The 16,765-nt window shown below is 40.2% G+C and overlaps 2 protein-coding genes and 2 non-coding genes across 4 annotated transcripts; 1 reads left to right on the forward strand and 3 right to left on the reverse strand.

Annotated features, from left to right (window-relative positions):
* Positions 1-407: 407 nt before the first annotated feature.
* On the reverse strand, positions 408-5,288 carry gnl3 (G protein nucleolar 3). Its single transcript, XM_086039746.1, has 15 exons — positions 5,139-5,288; positions 4,993-5,051; positions 4,766-4,906; positions 4,280-4,399; positions 4,119-4,199; positions 3,910-4,045; positions 3,721-3,821; positions 3,125-3,275; positions 2,659-2,746; positions 2,370-2,547; positions 2,156-2,298; positions 1,811-1,947; positions 1,578-1,732; positions 1,317-1,371; positions 408-1,231 (listed from the first exon to the last, which is right to left on the reverse strand). The coding sequence occupies exons 1-15, from the start codon at positions 5,149-5,151 to the stop codon at positions 1,134-1,136; spliced, it is 1,656 nt and encodes a 551-aa protein (XP_085895872.1). The 5' UTR covers positions 5,152-5,288; the 3' UTR covers positions 408-1,133.
* Positions 2,023-2,098, reverse strand: LOC147142346 (small nucleolar RNA SNORD19). The gene has a single exon (XR_015088255.1). It is a non-coding gene; the product is annotated as a small nucleolar RNA SNORD19 (small nucleolar RNA).
* LOC147142347 (small nucleolar RNA SNORA47) lies at positions 3,361-3,498 on the reverse strand. The gene has a single exon (XR_015088251.1). It is a non-coding gene; the product is annotated as a small nucleolar RNA SNORA47 (small nucleolar RNA).
* Positions 5,289-6,212: 924 nt separating the features above from the next.
* Positions 6,213-10,556, forward strand: LOC147142348 (uncharacterized). Its single transcript, XM_086039748.1, has 2 exons — positions 6,213-6,444; positions 7,222-10,556. The coding sequence occupies exons 1-2, from the start codon at positions 6,264-6,266 to the stop codon at positions 8,133-8,135; spliced, it is 1,095 nt and encodes a 364-aa protein (XP_085895874.1). The 5' UTR covers positions 6,213-6,263; the 3' UTR covers positions 8,136-10,556.
* Positions 10,557-16,765: the final 6,209 nt, after the last annotated feature.

The raw sequence follows: 16,765 nt of genomic DNA on the forward strand, positions 1-16,765 counted from the left end.
TTCTGGAATCTTAGCCTTGGGGGACGATGTCCGCCTTCATCGAGGTGTGGGACAGGTGGTTCATTCTGGACCCAGTGGATAAGTTTCATCCGGTGCAGAGACACGCGGTGAACAAAACTGAAACCGTGTGAAAACTGAGCAGAGCAAGTCAAGTCAACCAATGTGTTTTTCCCCAAGGATGCAAAATGCAAACCACTAAACAACCACCTGCTCATACGGATTTTAATATTCCGCTCCAGGCTGGTATAAATGTTAATTCATATTAAATGCATTTTGTGGAATTACCAGTTTGGAAACCTTTTGGTGACAAAGACGCACCAATTCATATTTGGGGTGAGGGTTAGGGTTATATGAATGAATGAATGTGAAACAACTGAAAAGCCTCATTAAATTCATTGGCCATCAGATTGGAAGGAAATGGTTTATTACATCAGCAGCATCTATATACAAAATGTTCATGCAGCGAGATGTCATACCATACAGGACATGATTATCAAATCTGAAAGGTTGACATACCATATTTTCGGACTCAAAGTAACACCAGTTAAAAAAAAAAAAACACCATGAAAGGGAAAAAAACAAAAACACCTGAATTTTGGGGGTTGCTTTTTTTGTGAAAAAAGTGCAACTTATAGTCTGGAAAATATGAGTAAATAAAGCTGCCTATTCTCTGGGTAGAAAGGTTGCCAGACAAATAATAGACATGGACTATTCTGACATTTCTCACTTTTTGAGGGTTAATACAGTAGTATAATTTATATAGCTTTTCAGTTGATTCTAACTTAATGTTTTTATTTTATTTTCTGTATTGATAGCAGAAATTAAAAAGCAGCAACCACTTTGGGCTTTCAGGGACTTCCTTAAGCATTGTATTGAATATCATCTTTTGATGTTATCTTTACCTTGTGTGTGATCTTCAGTTCAACTTAAAAACTGTTCACGTTGTGTTGTGACTTGTTTTCTTCATAGTTTGTCAATGAACAGTCCACATCTATAAATCTTCTCTATTTATTTGTCTATGAATCAATTGGATACCGGGGAGAAGAGCTTTCAGATTTGCAGTGAGTGAGTGGATGTTTGTAAATTAAGGTCTTCACCTCCACCTGACCTCATAGACTCAGTCACAAGTTCATTTAAAAATAAGTGTTGAAGTCATAGGCATCATCTGTTTCCAATGTGGAGGAGCTGATTTTGGTGGGCACCGACTTGAATTGGACATGGTTTGTTTTTTCTGAAAAGAGAATACATAAGTTCTTCAGAGGATGTTGAGTCACATTATTATGAATGAAACGTAAGGACCTGTAAACAAAATGTACCTTCAGGTGAAACGTTCTCTGGTTCATCTGCACTTGTCTCAGCTATTTGTTCAGGCTGTGAGGAAAAACAAAACATGTTAAAGATGGAAAGACAAGCACAGTTCTCTCATTCGAGATTTGTCCACCGGCAGGATCAGAGTTGGATTAGAAGTCTTCATGAGTGAATTCAGACTTGCGTTTCTGTCCTCATTTCCATGCCAAGGTGAGACCTCATACTTCTAACATGAAAAATCAAATGGCACCATCAACAATGTGGAGTACCTCTTTGTCATTGTCTGCCTCCATAACACCCTCATCCTCCTCTATAGGTCTAACACCATTTTTTTCTTCAGGGGTGTCACTGACCACCAGCAGACCTGCAGTGGGACCGTTCGACGTGAAGCTGATACTGCTGGCCGGGGTTGGGAATTTTACATCTTGAGGGAAAAAAAATGACAACAGCCGTGTCGTCAACTCTAACACTACACTAACATTAATATTACTAATGCACATACTCCTCAGAGTGTTCTCGTTGCCGGTTTGCAGTTGCTTGCGATCCAGGCAGCTCCACATGTCCGTGATGACTGTGTCGGTCACGTAGGCAGGGGGGCTGTATTTGTCTGTGGCCTTGCAGTGGTAGCTCAGCTTGGCTCTGGGGGAGAGTTCAAAACACGGACAGACTTGAGAGTGCACTCTCATGCTCACACCACCACATTTGTCAGCCTGGCACTGTGTTTGGATCAGAGTTGGATTAACAGTCTTCAGTGTGAAATCTGTTCAATATGTTTTTGTCCTCATTTCCACACTATTCATCTGTGGCCCGCCATAATGACCAGGATCAAAATGTCTAAAACGCTCACCCTGTCCAATCCTCCAGAAACATTGAAGCGGCCTGCGCTGTATTCGGGATGCCACCCTTTTGCAAGAACCCCCGCTTTTTGGCCAACAAGGTTAGAAACTCCGCAGAGTTTCTGTAGTCGGCGACATTGTACTGGAGTAGGATCTGGAACAATGAGAACAAATGGTCTGAGATGATTTCATAATTGCACCCATTTTACAGCAACTGGATGGCACCTGAGTCTTGTTGCACTGTTTGAGCAGAGTCCTGACAGCCTCATGCACAGTCTCCTGGCCGTCCTCCACTTGCAGGCTCCTCAGAGCCATGGTGGCTGCCGGGTTGGACGGACACGCCAGGATTCCAGGACTATCTACCATATTTACAGTCTGCGAGATTTGCACCTCCTGCATGGATCTGACGGAAAATTATGATGTGCTTAGGATGAAGGTGTCTAATCCGGATCAGAAAATCAGTTAACTAGCAATAATTGTCAACACTGTTAAATCGGTTGTGCCAATAACTCACTTTGTGATGCCTCTCTTCGCACCAGCAATGCACGCAGGACTTTCTTTCAGATTATTGATCAGGCTACTCTTACCCACATTGGGAAAGCCTGGATGGAAATAAGTGAAATGCGCATGATCACTTTTAGCATGTCCTTATTTATACCCAACACAGTTGTCAAAATAATTTTATTTCACTATACTGCGGTTAACTTAGTTTGTGTTAAAGTTAAAAAATGACATTCAAAACATTGCGGTGTGTGAACATTTAAAAATATTTATTCTGTTTTCCTGATATCTGGGGTTGGATTGTCCACGATAATTACTTGTATAAATCAACTGAACTTCTCTGGTGGGTTAGGAAAATATTAATACAGCATCTTATGATGTGCGGTTTGTGAGATCAAGTGGAAATTGGAGGCACGGTGATTAAAATTCCCTGTGATTGACAAGAATGAGACTTGGGGAGTAGCAGACACACAACTCACCAACAATGCCCACTCGGAGACGAGATTTGCCCTCCTTTTTTGCAGCATAATGTGTGAGTAGCTCAGTGAGAAAAGTGCTTCCAAAGCAGGCGGCGCCTCTGGATTTGTCAAAGATTTCATTGGAGGCCTTGATCCTGCCTCTCTTCATCCCCTGGTTAAGAAACAACCACAAACGGGACGGTGGGTTTCATGATGAAGATTTCAAATCAAGCACAATGAACCAATTTCCCTTCAAACACTTGTTCACAAACACACAAATTAAGCTCAGCACACAGGCCAAGTTACTTCATTGAGTGGTTTGATTGTTTAATATCGGAGGAGGTAACCAGTTAGGAACAGCACCACACAAGCTGCTCAACCTTCTCAGACCTCCATGGAACTTCCGATGCAAATCATTTGGCTACAATTATTGCCACAATGCATTGTAAACAGGTTAAGTATACTCTAATAAAGTAAAACTAAAAATATTTATAGTAACCCCCACCTAATCACATGCATTAAGTGAAGATTTTCAATACAAAAATATCCTATTTAAATACACTCTAGGCATGTTACATTTCTTTGAGATGCCATGTTTGGATTCACCATTCCCCTACGTTTTCACGTCGAACTTGTGTTGACGCTTTGAAGGCCACAACTGGAAACTCCTGCTGTAATCTCTGCATCCACTGTTCGACATTTGCTCTTGGCACCAAGTCTACGATAGAATACAAACAGACCACTCAATTTTACTGCAAACAATGTGAGCACATATAAAATAACAGTAAATTGTCTTGCCCGTGTACCTATTTTGCTTAAAACCAAAAGTAGTTTTTTGTTGCCCTCCTTCCGGAGCACCATCTCCTCTAACTGTGGACACCTGCATCCCAGTGGATCACGAGCATCCAGCACTTCAATTACAACATCAGATGCATCAATGACCTTTAGAGTGGAAAATGATCTGATGAGTTCAACGAAAACCACTGGAAAATACTAACCAGGACTGTGTTGTTACCTTGTTAAGTTCAGCACACTGAAACTTTTTAGAGTTCCTTAATTCTGCATTCTTTCTTTCAGGATACTTCACAGTTTTATTCTGCAATATAACTGTGATTTAATTACTTTATTTTTTGTTTTTTAAATTATATCCGACTCAAAATGTCATTGCTTTGTTACCTCGCGTGCCTTTTTGGCTTTGGGTTCTTTTTCTTTACTTCCAGACTCCTTTTCCTGTTTCCGTTTCTTGGCACGCTCCTCTTTTGCTGCTTGTTTTTGTCTCTCTTTTTCCGCTTCAATCTGAGATCAGAGTGTGTGTGTGGCAGAATTACTGACATTGTTGAAGGCTCTTTTGAATCTTCTATCATAATCTTTGTCATACCAGAGTAGAGCTGTAGAGGAAAGTTAACCTAAGCAGTTTCAGCATTTATTTGATGTCCTTCTTTGTCCCTAATACTAAGTCAATTCATCGTGTTACTCCTTTTGAGTTCAAAGCAAGGCTCAACTTCGTTCTTTTGTTTTAACAGCTATTTAATGTTGTCCACATGTCTTTGCATGTTAAAACAACACACGAAAAATGCCTTGCGTTGAACTCAAAACGGGTAACAGCCAGAACTCATTGGCCACAGTCTCAAGTTCACAAAAGTCCAACCTTTCTATACAAACCTGCAGTCTCCTCTCCTCGGCCTCCCGCAAGACTTCCTCCTTAAATGGAGCACTATTTGGCACTCCTGGATCTTTCTTTGGTCGTTTGTGCAATCCTTTCTTTTTGGCCTCTTTCTTTAACTTTCTGTTGTGCTCTCGGACCTAAATAGACGAACACAAGATAAATACGCGCATAAAAACCAAGCAAATTGTGCGGATCACTCTAAAACTGCAAAAGATCATCTTACCTTCTTTTGGATTTTATACCGTTTTGCACATGACACTCGCTTACTCGCTTTCTTTAGCTCTGAGAAAATAAGAAAACGACTTCAAGCTGCCAGCAAACGTACATTATTTGTATATTTATTTAACATGACTAAAAGTATCGACTTACTTGGTCGTTTCATCTTGGATTAATGGCGAATGTTCCAACGTGTCGTAAAGCCTTACTGAGTCTTACACTGCACGTGGAGGGCAGTCACCAACCGTCATTTCCGCTTCAATCGGCGCTCAATTTAATTTTATACCGCCACCTGTCGATAAGGAGGTGCATCACGATTACTCAACTCACTGAATTTGAGATATTAGAAATGGGGCCAACAATCCATCTACTTTCTATAGCGCCCATCCTGCCCCCAAGCACCACATTAGTAGTCTGCAGGCCTGTTATGGTAGCACATGCACGAGTAGATGAAAAATTTACTGGCGCTGTCCCAAATGTGTCATGTGTCATCTTCCCAACCGCTTATCCTATACAGGGTCGCGGGGAGGTGCTGGAGCCTATCCCAGCTGTCAACGGGCGAAGGCAGACTACACCCCGAACTGGTCGCCAGCCAGTCGCAGGGCACACACAGACACCGTCACTGAGCGGGAATCAATCCCACGCTGCCCGCACACAACTCAGGCGTGTGTACCACTACACCATCAGTGACTCCTGTCCCAAATGTTAGAGGCAAAATGCCACAATTTACGGATAGCCTGGAGCCCTGCATCCCACTATTTGAAAAGAACTGCACTACAGACAAACACGTTACACACAAACGCACACTCACTTTCACGTGTATGCATAATTAGTCCTCAATTAACCTAAACATGCATATTTTGGGGGTGGGGGGAACCCGAGTATAGACACTGAAGAAGTGAAGCGATTGAAAATCGAAGAGTGGCAATATACGTGTATTTTGTTGTTGTAGTTGTATGATACATTTAAAAATACACTTTTTTTTACCCACTTCAAGTCAGACCACTGAGCCTTAATTTAGGAAATAAGTCATTTCTATTAACAGTTGCTGCATTATCAAAAATCGACTGGTTTTGCAAAATACTGCAACCCAACAGAAATAAGTTCATCATCAACTTTATTCATTATCTAAAACACAAAACAAAATGAAATACAATAAAATATCACATAATAAATAAGTAAATTGGAAGAAAGATTTTGTCACGTGACTGAGCGTCTCATCCTTTTTGGTTCTTTTGAATGGTGGAGAGCGAGCGATCCTCCGCGTAGCCCAGGACGATGACCAAACTACAGTTTTTGAACGTCTTCTTGACCGAGCGGCTCATGCTTGCTGCGCAAGAGATCTACAAGTCAGTGGAGGACACAATTTTGGAGTACCAGGAGGAAATAGCCATCCGAGAGCGAGAGAATGACCATCTGAGACGCAGGCTGCGAGATGCTGGGATTGAAATATGGCCAGGTTAGCTCCGATCAAAGCTAACAGTTGCACAGTTCCTTTCTTAATCCAAATGCTTGAGGGGTTTAACGTTGGGCGCTAGGTGTCATAACAGAAGGTAATAATAGCACCTCCAAAATAAAGCCAACCACTCTTCATTGAGTCAACATTAGCCGCTAGCTGGCGCTAGCAGCTACTGTTGTTGTGGAGCTGCTAGCTTTAGCGACCTTTGTTCGTTAGCGAACTTGCTAGCCAGTCCAAACCTACTTACATTTTTAACACTTCTATGTTGACTTTGGCATCACAGTAACGCTTCGTTTTTGTGTGTGTGGAGGAGCTACTTAACCCTAGGTTGACAAACACATATGGCATACTGTGTACAGCAAGTACCAGTGTGACGTATAGCCTTATTTTTAGCAGTTGCTTTACCCACGTTTAGTAATATTTGTGAATTAAGGGTTAGGATCAGCAACAAGTGTATTTTTTTTTACTGAAACCTCATAGCTACTAATTAAAACGCATGTTAAAATCCATGTTGCGCAAGCTTTTATTGGTCAAGCTTAAAAACAAAAATTGAAAATACCTCAAAAACCTAATGTGCTAGAAAATAAAAGTAAAGACGTTTTTTAAATTAACATAAAAAAATATGCTATGGACTCATAAAGATTAAAATTTGTTGTTGACCACTGTAATTAGTCCCTACTGTTAATGATCAATTTTATCAATTCTCTGCATGTAATTGTGTAATTCAGTCAGTTTGGTATCATTTGGTTAACTCTGCTCTGCTGATTTTCTTCTCAGACCGTCCATCAATGGCGTTGCTCGAAGAAGAGGAAGGCGAGCATCCACGACGCGAGTGGAGTCCCAGCATGGGACACGAAGAGCGTATTCCAATCCAACTCAAGGATAAGCGAGATCTCCCAGCCAACCAAGGAGAGCTCCATGGCCATGGCTCTTGCAGCGCTTCAGAAAACATGTTCTCACCTGCCCATGTCGCAAATGAGTATGTGCAGGATGGTCCTCACACGTCCGCCCTGCCCCAGAGTCAAGGCGTGGAGAACAGGGAGCGGGATCCTGGCTCTCGGGGCTCCTCGAGGCACGTGAAGGCGGAGAGTGGAGGCAGCCACAGGGGCCCTGTTTCCTCCAATAACAGCGGGCAGCCCCTAGCGACAGTCAACCCAAACTGCGCAAATGAGAACAACATTGACATCATCGGGGTGGAGAATGGAGGACAGATGGTTGGCGCTAAGGGAAACGGACCCGTGGCAAACAGGGGACCGGTCTCTCATATGCGCAACCAAGGAGCCAACGCCATGGAGTGCCCCCATCAAAAATCGCCCCTACAAGGCCACATGTCATCCTTCTGCTGCAAGGTTTGCGGCGAGGCTTTCAGTCATGTCGGCCACTTGCACGTGCACGTGCAGGTGCACACGCGGGAGAAACCATATCGCTGCGGTGTTTGCGGGAAATGCTGCAGCTCCTCAGGCCGACTACAGGAGCACCAGCGGAGCCACACTGGAGAAAAACCCTTCCGCTGCCAGATCTGTGGCAAGGGTTTCACCCAGATGGCTCACCTCAAAGTGCACATGAGGATCCACACGGGGGAGAAGCCGTACAGCTGCCCCGTGTGCGGCAAATGCTTCAGCCGCTCTGATAAAATCAAACGGCATCTCCAGACACACACCCGTGAGGGGACCTACTTTTCAGGACAATGATGTACTGGTGCTGCTCAGCAGCCCTGTTTGTGAATCACCTTCATGTGGATTTTTATTTATTTTTATTTTTTTACTAAAACAATTGCTGCCGTTTAATAAGACCTTTTTACTGACTTCAAACTTGGAAATCTGTAAATGTTTTTATAAAAAAAAAAAAATACTTCTTCATTCCATGGTCCCCTCATTGATGTTTTTTATCAGGTTCTTACAGTTGACATTTACGTAACAAAATTTAAATAGTGTTCGAGTCTTCCTTTACATGCCTTGAAACTGGAAATGGAAATTTGACTACATTTCTTTGATCAATTTTGGGAAAATTAATGACCAATATTTTTTTATCGGTGTGGGTGGGAGAATTGGAGATTTCAGGAATTCTGTCAATTGGCGCGAAGTGATTTTTGATTTAAAAAGTTGATGCAGAATGGAGTTCTTCAGCAGAGACTCAGTTAATTCAGTCTCAAGTTGCACTCCATAAAAGAACTTTGCATGCATCCATCCATCTTCTGCGAGTCCTAGTTAGGTATGTGAGATGTAGCCTAACCCAGATGACTTTGGGCAAGAGGTGGGGTACACCATGCACTGGTCGCAGGGCGATTAGGATCAACAAGTGCCTTTTGGTGCCAACAGAATCACTTGGTTATCATGAAAATGTAACGGAATAATGTGACTGTAGGGTCTTATTATAAGTGGACAAACATTTGCACACACACTAATACATTAAGCCTCTTAAATTTTGTTTCTTTCATTTTATACCATTTTTTCATTGGCTGTATGTGATTTTGGTATGGAGCACAAACTGCTCTCCTAACTAAAGTGTCTGTAATAAATGGTTAAATAGTACAAATATCAAACAAAAAACCCCACATGTTTTTTTTTTCTCTGACAAGTTATGTAATAAAATTAGTATTTTGATCATGTACTTATATTTCTTAATCATATTGGAAGTTTTTGCACATGTACGTGAAATTTATGTCCACCCTGTCATTCTGGGGTACCAGCCCGTTTAGGAAGCACAAGGATAGTTTGACTGACATTACAACCAGGAGTGGAGGCTCCAACTGTGAATAGTTGTATCATAAATATTTACAGTTCACTTTACTAATTTTCATCATACGTGTGTAGTTGGATGTTGTCAAGCTTAACATGTCCACTTAGTCATCATGAAATATCAATTGATATGAAAACCTTTCCAAATTTTACTGTTAAAACACTACACCCTGCTCAGTCAAGGTGTGCCACGTGGTCATTAAATGCTAGCATGAGCTAAAAATGTCCACCCTGTCATTTTCCACCAAGAAAATAAGCTCACATATTTTGCATGTACTTGCAGTTATGCAAAAAGTATGGGGTCTTGACCAATATGCATTTTTAACAGCAGAACATCTAAATACATTGAAGCTTAATGGGACATCTCAGATTTTTTTATTTTTATTTATTTGTGTGTGTGTGTGTGTGCTGAGGTTAAGGCACCAAAAGCCATCTCATGTGAACACATTGCATCAATTGTGGGATATTTCATATTGTTCAGTCATAATACTGGCACAGAAGCAAAAGGTCTGAACTTTCAGGAGTGACTGACTCTTTGTCAGAAACATTTAAAAAGTGCCATTTCTGGATTACTAGATTTTTTTCAATTAATTTCATTCATTTTTCGAGCAAGGAAATTCTGTCAAATATGTATCTAAATGTTAGGAACATCTGTTTCAATGCTACAGTGAATTTAAACAGATTAATTTTGCCACAAGAAGAGGGCTGCAGCTATTAAATATATTTAGAGTTGATTCTTCCACTGACTATGACTTCGATCATTTGAGCAATTGGATCAAATTTGATTTTGAATTATTAAACAACAATACCAATACAAAATATGCATATGAAGTGCAGTTGTTTTTTTTCCGGTCCACTTGGTGTCGCCATCCTGCACTGTAGTATCTGTGACGTTGAACATGTGTTGCTTTAAAAGGTGAAATCTGGCCTGATGAGTGATGTGTGTGTTAGCAAATGTGAGTGTAGTTGGCTGTTAGTTCAAGTTAGCAGGTCAGGGCATTGAATCGGTAATCATTCTAAGTACATTTTCACATCAAGCTGTACTGAATGTTATATTTTAATGACGTAGTCACTGAGTCGCTACTATCCTGTTACGTGTCAAAAACTCGGAGGAGATTTACATGACATTTGTCTGTTTACGCTGATTACCGGTAGTTGGCAGGGCCTACCTCCTGTGGTGCCCTTTTGCCAAGATTTTATATGGCGAGTGACGCACACTTACAAAAGAAACCATACATTGTTTCTTTATTCTTTAAAATAATTATATAATAAGATACATAATTATCTTAGTGCGTGACTTTAATGCATCAACATGTTCCGTCACAGTGTAAATTGTGCGCCATTATCCATTTTTCTGTAGTAACACGTCCGCGCCACTTGGGGGCGTTATTATCATTTCATTGACAATATAAGTGGAGGCTTATGATTTTTTTTTTTGCAGTGAGGTGTCTCCTCTGGTCGCTTGTCAAGTTGAAGACAGGAAATAAAGACAAGATGTTCAATGACAGGAGGTCCACTAGACTCTCTCAATTCTGTTTGCTCAAAGAGGGCATCAATTTTGTTGTTAATTTGAATTAAATCGTGAAATTCCAGTATTAGCATGTATTTGCTGCCAATAAAGAGAAGTGGCATCTTTATCAATCTTTGAGTCTATTTGCCACAATTGAACATTAGTAAAACATGCTTTCTTAATCTGTGAAGCTCTAACTTGACAGGACCAAAGAATAAATTATATGGAGCCCTAAATTAAATAATTGAAACTAAAGTAAAATATTCACAGTTTTTTTTTTTTTGTACTTGAGTTTCAATATTATGTAATAATAATTACGTTATATAAAATGAAGTTTCATTTGTTTGTTAAATGTTTATTGAATTTATCGGGTTGTTTTGAAGACACATCATTGTTTGGGGTCCTGGGTTAATTTTGAACATCCACCCAAGTTACCAAATATGGTAGACCTTACCCTGAAAAGGTCTGTGTGGCTGCTGCACCCTTCATATTTGATTTGTACCTCATAACTCAGAAATGGCCCGTGGTGCTGGAAGGAGATGTGGTTTTGCACTAATTACACTTGTTATGTCGACTAATTGCAACATGAATCTCCTGTAAAGTATTATGAATATTACATAAAATTAATACACTTTTGATGGGATAACACAATTCAGAACAAATACCATCAACACAACCCTCTTTTTGTCTTAACGCTAATGCCCCTTAGCTTCAGGAAAGAGGCAATACTTGGATTGCGTGTATGTGTGTGTGTGTGTGTGTGTTTTATAGTTGTTTTTTTTTTTACTTCCAAGTAACCTTATCCACTGATTTGAAGAAGTGAAAACATCTTACTCCCACTCTCTTTCCTGCATCTCTCTTCATCTCTTTTCATTGCTCCTATGCAGTATGCACTCACGGCAACCTGCACCTTGACACTCTTCTTTTCTTGCCATCATATGATCTTATAATTTACTGTTTGGTTTTTGTTTTTCTTCTCCATGTTAACTGTCTCATGAAATCATTCAGCCAAAATGTGAAAGACACAACAAAGGATGACCAAGGGTTCAAATGCAAACATTTGAGGAAATACAGAGCATGCGAGTGATCCTGGCTGAGATCATCGGATTTTATTGGCTGTCTTTTATTGGTGGACTTTGCAGAAGAAATGGGTAGAATGCTGCTGTTGAAACTGGTCGACAGTGTTGTCACAGTTACCTTGATAAAGTAACATAGTTGCTTTACAGATTACTTGCTTTAAAAGGTAACCTAGTCACTCTACAGATTGCTTGCTTTAAAACATAACTCACAAGTTACTTTCATAGTTTACATTCAGCAGGTACCGACAACCCTGCTTAACATGGAAATGACACTCAGTTTTGCCACTTAACGGGAGACGCATTTATAGTAGTGACATTTAAGAATAAAGTTTGTTTTTATTCAAAATAACATAAAGACAACCTTCTTTTTGACTTACCATAATAATTATTAAAAACATTTTCAATGGGTTCTTAAAGGGTCTTTCATTTTAGCTTAACATAAAGACATTTTTTAAATTAAAAAAAAAAAAATAAATGCAGTGTTTTTACCTTTACATATTTGTAATGTCAAAACTTAACATTTATAAACGATATTGTTAATATAATATGATGATTACGTTTGGAGAGTAGTCCTGCAGTCACACAGTCATTTGTGACTTCCTCTTTAAGCTTGAATGCATACTGTGAGCAATGGTTTTTTTTGTGTTTTTTTTTTTTTTACATTAGGTTATTGAAGCTAGATAGCACTCCATCGACAGTGCAGAGGGTGCTGTTACTTTTAGCTGGCATAAAGTCAAAATAGTGAGAGGTGTCTGAAACAGTGTTTTGCACCTTTACATTTACCTACGAAAAACGATCATAAAAAAAGGAAAGAAAAGAGAATGAAAATGGAGATATCAAATTCATACATATTCCAGTGGGCCATTACTTGCGCTCCGCCATTTGGATGAGCTCTGGTCGGGCTGAGAATCAAAAAATCCTGGGACTTCTAGTTAAGGGAAGGGTCATTATTGCTTTATGTGTTATTGCGCGAACAGACTTTACTTCTCTCACTCTCTTGGCCTGTTTGTTTTTCAGTGAACCCCGGTTTGTTTTGCACATAAACACACACAGGGCATGATGTCCTCTCTGGGGGTTCATCTTAAAAAATGCACACATCTGAATTAGCATTGAAGACCTTTAGTCTGGATACACATCCTATTAAAAGTTTTGTCCATAGATATATTTGAACCCCCACTAGACAGGTGATATCGTGATAATGCACAATGATGCAAACTCTGTCACACCTTACAGCTATTACTTTGTCCGTTGCCTTACAGCCAAAATACACTAATAAATTGTGTCTCAACTTGCCCCGACCTTATTGCTTAACTTACCCCGTAGCCATCATATTGGATTAATTTCCCCCCCAAAGCTAATATGGTGCACTTTTATGCTAGCTATAGTACACAATTTTGCTGCTCGTAGTTATTCTAACTTGATGTATAAAACAAATTAAAAACAATGTACTTTGGTCTTTACACAAATGTTATGAACCTATACTTGTACTCTGGCCGATGCTGTGATGTGATGTGATTCAAAAAAAATTGGGGAGGAGAAATGAGAAAGTCTCAGTTGGAGTCTTGGTTCATTGGACACAGAGTTTAGTGGACCTCATTAGGACACAAGCTTTATAAAAGCTCGTGCTCACTAACAAGCTTGCAGCTTTGACCCAAGCGCGGCGACAAGGTTCACTGCAGCAGAAGGGCTTGGATGAATCTCCAATGGTTTGGATGTTGTGGTCACTGGGCCTCCTCTTTTGTTTCCTACCCAGAAATCATCAAGGATTATCGTGAATATCAATAGCATACAATTGCATTTACTTGACATTCATGGCCCTATTTCGTAGACAGGTGTAAATGCGCTCGGTGTAAAAATTAGCGCTTCTTCTTAGTGCCTCGTTGGTGTTACAGCGGACCAAGGGCGTTTTCTTTTACACGCCACCCCGGCCTGTTAATTTGGTGACAGAAAGTAGACTAGACTTTAGACTAGGTGGAGTCCACTCCATGAAGGAGATCGGCGCACGCAATGTACGTTTATGAGGAACTGCAAGAGGATCTGAACTTATGGATGATGTAAAGTTGGCTGCTGTAAAGTGGGCAGATGGAGACCACCTTACAACCCCGGTCATGCATCTTTTTGTGAAAGCGCCTACCATCTCTCCCCAACACGCACCAGTTGTGCCAGGGTCAGGGGTCGTGCTTTTCAAAATATATTAAAGAATTGAATCTACAGCTTCTTAGGATTCAACGGAATGCCGTTGTCATATTTATAAATGATATGAAATGATATCCACCACGCTTGTCCGTAGAGGTCAGAATCTGTCTGCCTGTTCCTGGAGGAACTCGCATGACACTGCACCACACCACCGGCGCCACAACTACGCCACTTGGTCTAAGTCTCGTCTATTTTCTGTCACCAAACTGTCAGATGCGCTTGGGGACGTATAATAGACATCAACCAATAAGGTGCAACACCATCTACCAAATTCTCAAAGGAGATGTGCCAGTTTTTACCCCGACCCCCTGTCTATGAATATAGTATGTACTTGGTAAGTGAACACAAAAATCCATCCATCCATTTTCTTATCCTGTTCAGCGTTGCAAGTAGCCGGAGCCCATCCCAGCTGACTTCGAAGAAAAAGCATGCACCGCACAGGTCGCCAGTCAAATACAAGGCACAAAACCATTCACACTCACATTCATACTGTCACTGAAGTGTTTTCTTGATTTTAACCCTCTGGTCCGATGCCAACTGCGTATAGACTCATCTTCTGCTACATGATAAAATTCAATTACATCATCCTGCAGCATATCCTCAGTGTCAATTAAATGTTAGCCCAGTCAGTCACTGAGATGGGTCGATTCAATTTGTCACAGTAGAGGCAATGAATTCAACTGAAGCTGGGACATAGAAGGCAGAGGCCGTCTTAGACTGCTCCCCCAGAGTGGAGAGTTTCTGCATCACCAGACAGACAGCATTTCAAACAAATGTCACTCTGTGTCACATCCAAAGGCACAGCTGGAAGCAATAGTTTGTCACATTTTTAGAGCAACATAAATGGCATTTGACATCGACCTTGATAACAGCGCTGCGTGTCTGCTCAGGTGCGTGAATATATGAAGTCAGGGTGGTGTATGGATAAGATCTGTATAAATACAATTCATCTGTTCTCTTCATGATGGGGGAGGTGCGGAGAAACTTTCCAAATACGTCTGTTTATTTGACTCCTTTGCTAGCTTGTGCATTTAATATTAGCGGTACGCGACGCGGACAACTTTACATGCGTTAAGAGTCAGTTATAGATGGACGTAACGGAGAGAATCCAGTCACTTTTCAAAATAAAATGTTTTTCAGCCTCGGATAATAAATAAACCGGAAGTACTGTACTTTTTTTTTCTTTCTTTTTTTCATCTGTGCGGCCCGGTCCAAAGTGGTGCGTACAGGAAATTGGCCAACTACCTCTTCGGGGATTCAGTAAAATTCTTAATGGTAACAACAGCAAAAAATAGTCATTTCAGTAATTTACAGTGCTTTATGTAGTAGACCAACCTAAAATAACAGCATTGGTATTACCTTTTTATTTATTTATTTTTTATTTTTTTTTACCATTTCCTGCAATGGTTAATACTCCAATATGTAGAAGCCCTTTAATCAAAATCATATATATTTTTATGTATTACAAAGACAAAGACAGAATTGATTGATACATGTCTGTTGAGTTCTTTATCACTGCGACAGCCTATGTGTAACACAGCATTATGTATTCCTGTAAGTTTCGATAATTGAATCCAGATTCTGATATGTCAAGGTTAAAAGATCGGGGTTCGATGTTTTGTATAGCCAAGCCTCACTTGTTGCTGTGATATTCCCTACTCTAGCGTTGCCTTTATGAAGACATTATCTCTCGTAGCCATAACATTTATAACTGCTGGAGGACATCATGTGACATTTAATTCTTCCTTCTTCATAGATACGGCTTCCTTGTGGAACTTTTAAGAACCCTCTCTCTCTCCAGCCAAATGTGAAATAACCTAATAAGGATCATTTTAGTGACATTTATAGGGTTGTGTGACAGCAACATGGTGAATGTCAAAACTGCACTTAGCTTATCAGCTGTTGGCGAGTGCTCAAAGTGACATTTAGTTGATGACATTTAGGTGCGTCCTCTAAACAATACCAGGAAGACCCATTAAACTGTTACAGAAGTGATAAGAACTGCAAACTTCTCTGCTCGCCTTTTGATTCTGGATAATTATTTTACATTTTAATTTAATTGGAATAAACACGCATAACAGGTCATGATTATGTGGCCCAGGAAGTAGTAACATACATCCAGCAAAGGACGTATGGTACAGAGAGGTCAGTCGAGCAGTCAGGAAGAATTCTGCTTTGTTCCAGTGCTGCTGCAGGCTGCATCACAATGAGCTTCAGAGCTCGGCCTGCCACAGTGGATACGTGAGAAAGGGAGAGGAAGAGGAAATGGAAAAAAAGCAAGGGCAGGTGAGAGAGGATGAAAACACAAGTAAAACAGGTCAATATCGATTTGTTCAACCTCAGTGTGAATTTAATTCATGTATTGATTCAAATATTCCTTTTGGCTTTGTAAAACACATAGAACCCGAAAGGCTGCACTGATAGATTGCATTAAATTCAATCTCATCATTATATTTTTCCAATATGAGATTGTTCTATGGTAGAATGACCACGCTCCCTCCTGCAAAAACAAAACGCATAAAGTTAAAAGAAAAGCAAAACACTTTGTAGAGTTAATTCATAGAACCACATTGAGTGGAGTTCTTTCAAGATATGTGAAAGTCTTCTGTCAAAATGTCGCAACAAAATGGACGGTTGGTCAAATTCCTTTTTACTTGAAAAATTTGTCACATTTGCAAATTCTCATAATTCTCATCCCTAAATTATTGTTATATACTATATGTACTATAGATGTCTCAGTAAGTGCTGACTCTAACCAAATGGCAGCAATTTCTTCAGCTTTAAATGTGCAATTTCCA

The sequence above is a fragment of the Filicampus tigris genome, chromosome 9 (genome assembly GCF_054856515.1).
Source record: "Filicampus tigris isolate MCC_2025a chromosome 9, RoL_Ftig_1.0, whole genome shotgun sequence".
Taxonomy (NCBI): domain Eukaryota; kingdom Metazoa; phylum Chordata; class Actinopteri; order Syngnathiformes; family Syngnathidae; genus Filicampus; species Filicampus tigris.

What these genes read in the sequence shown, in the direction of transcription:
- gnl3 (XM_086039746.1), bottom strand. An exon ending in CCGAGGAGAGGAGACTGCAG is followed by an intron (nt 4,400 to 4,765) that starts GTTTGTATAGAA and finishes CTCTGATCTCAG; the next exon opens with ATTGAAGCGGAAAAAGAGAG. An exon ending in AACAGTGCAACAAGACTCAG is followed by an intron (nt 2,299 to 2,369) that starts GTGCCATCCAGT and finishes TCATTGTTCCAG; the next exon opens with ATCCTACTCCAGTACAATGT.
- LOC147142348 (XM_086039748.1), top strand. Translation starts at nt 6,264, where the DNA reads ATGACCAAACTACAGTTTTTGAACGTCTTCTTGACCGAGCGGCTCATG. An exon ending in TGGGATTGAAATATGGCCAG is followed by an intron (nt 6,445 to 7,221) that starts GTTAGCTCCGAT and finishes TTTTCTTCTCAG; the next exon opens with ACCGTCCATCAATGGCGTTG.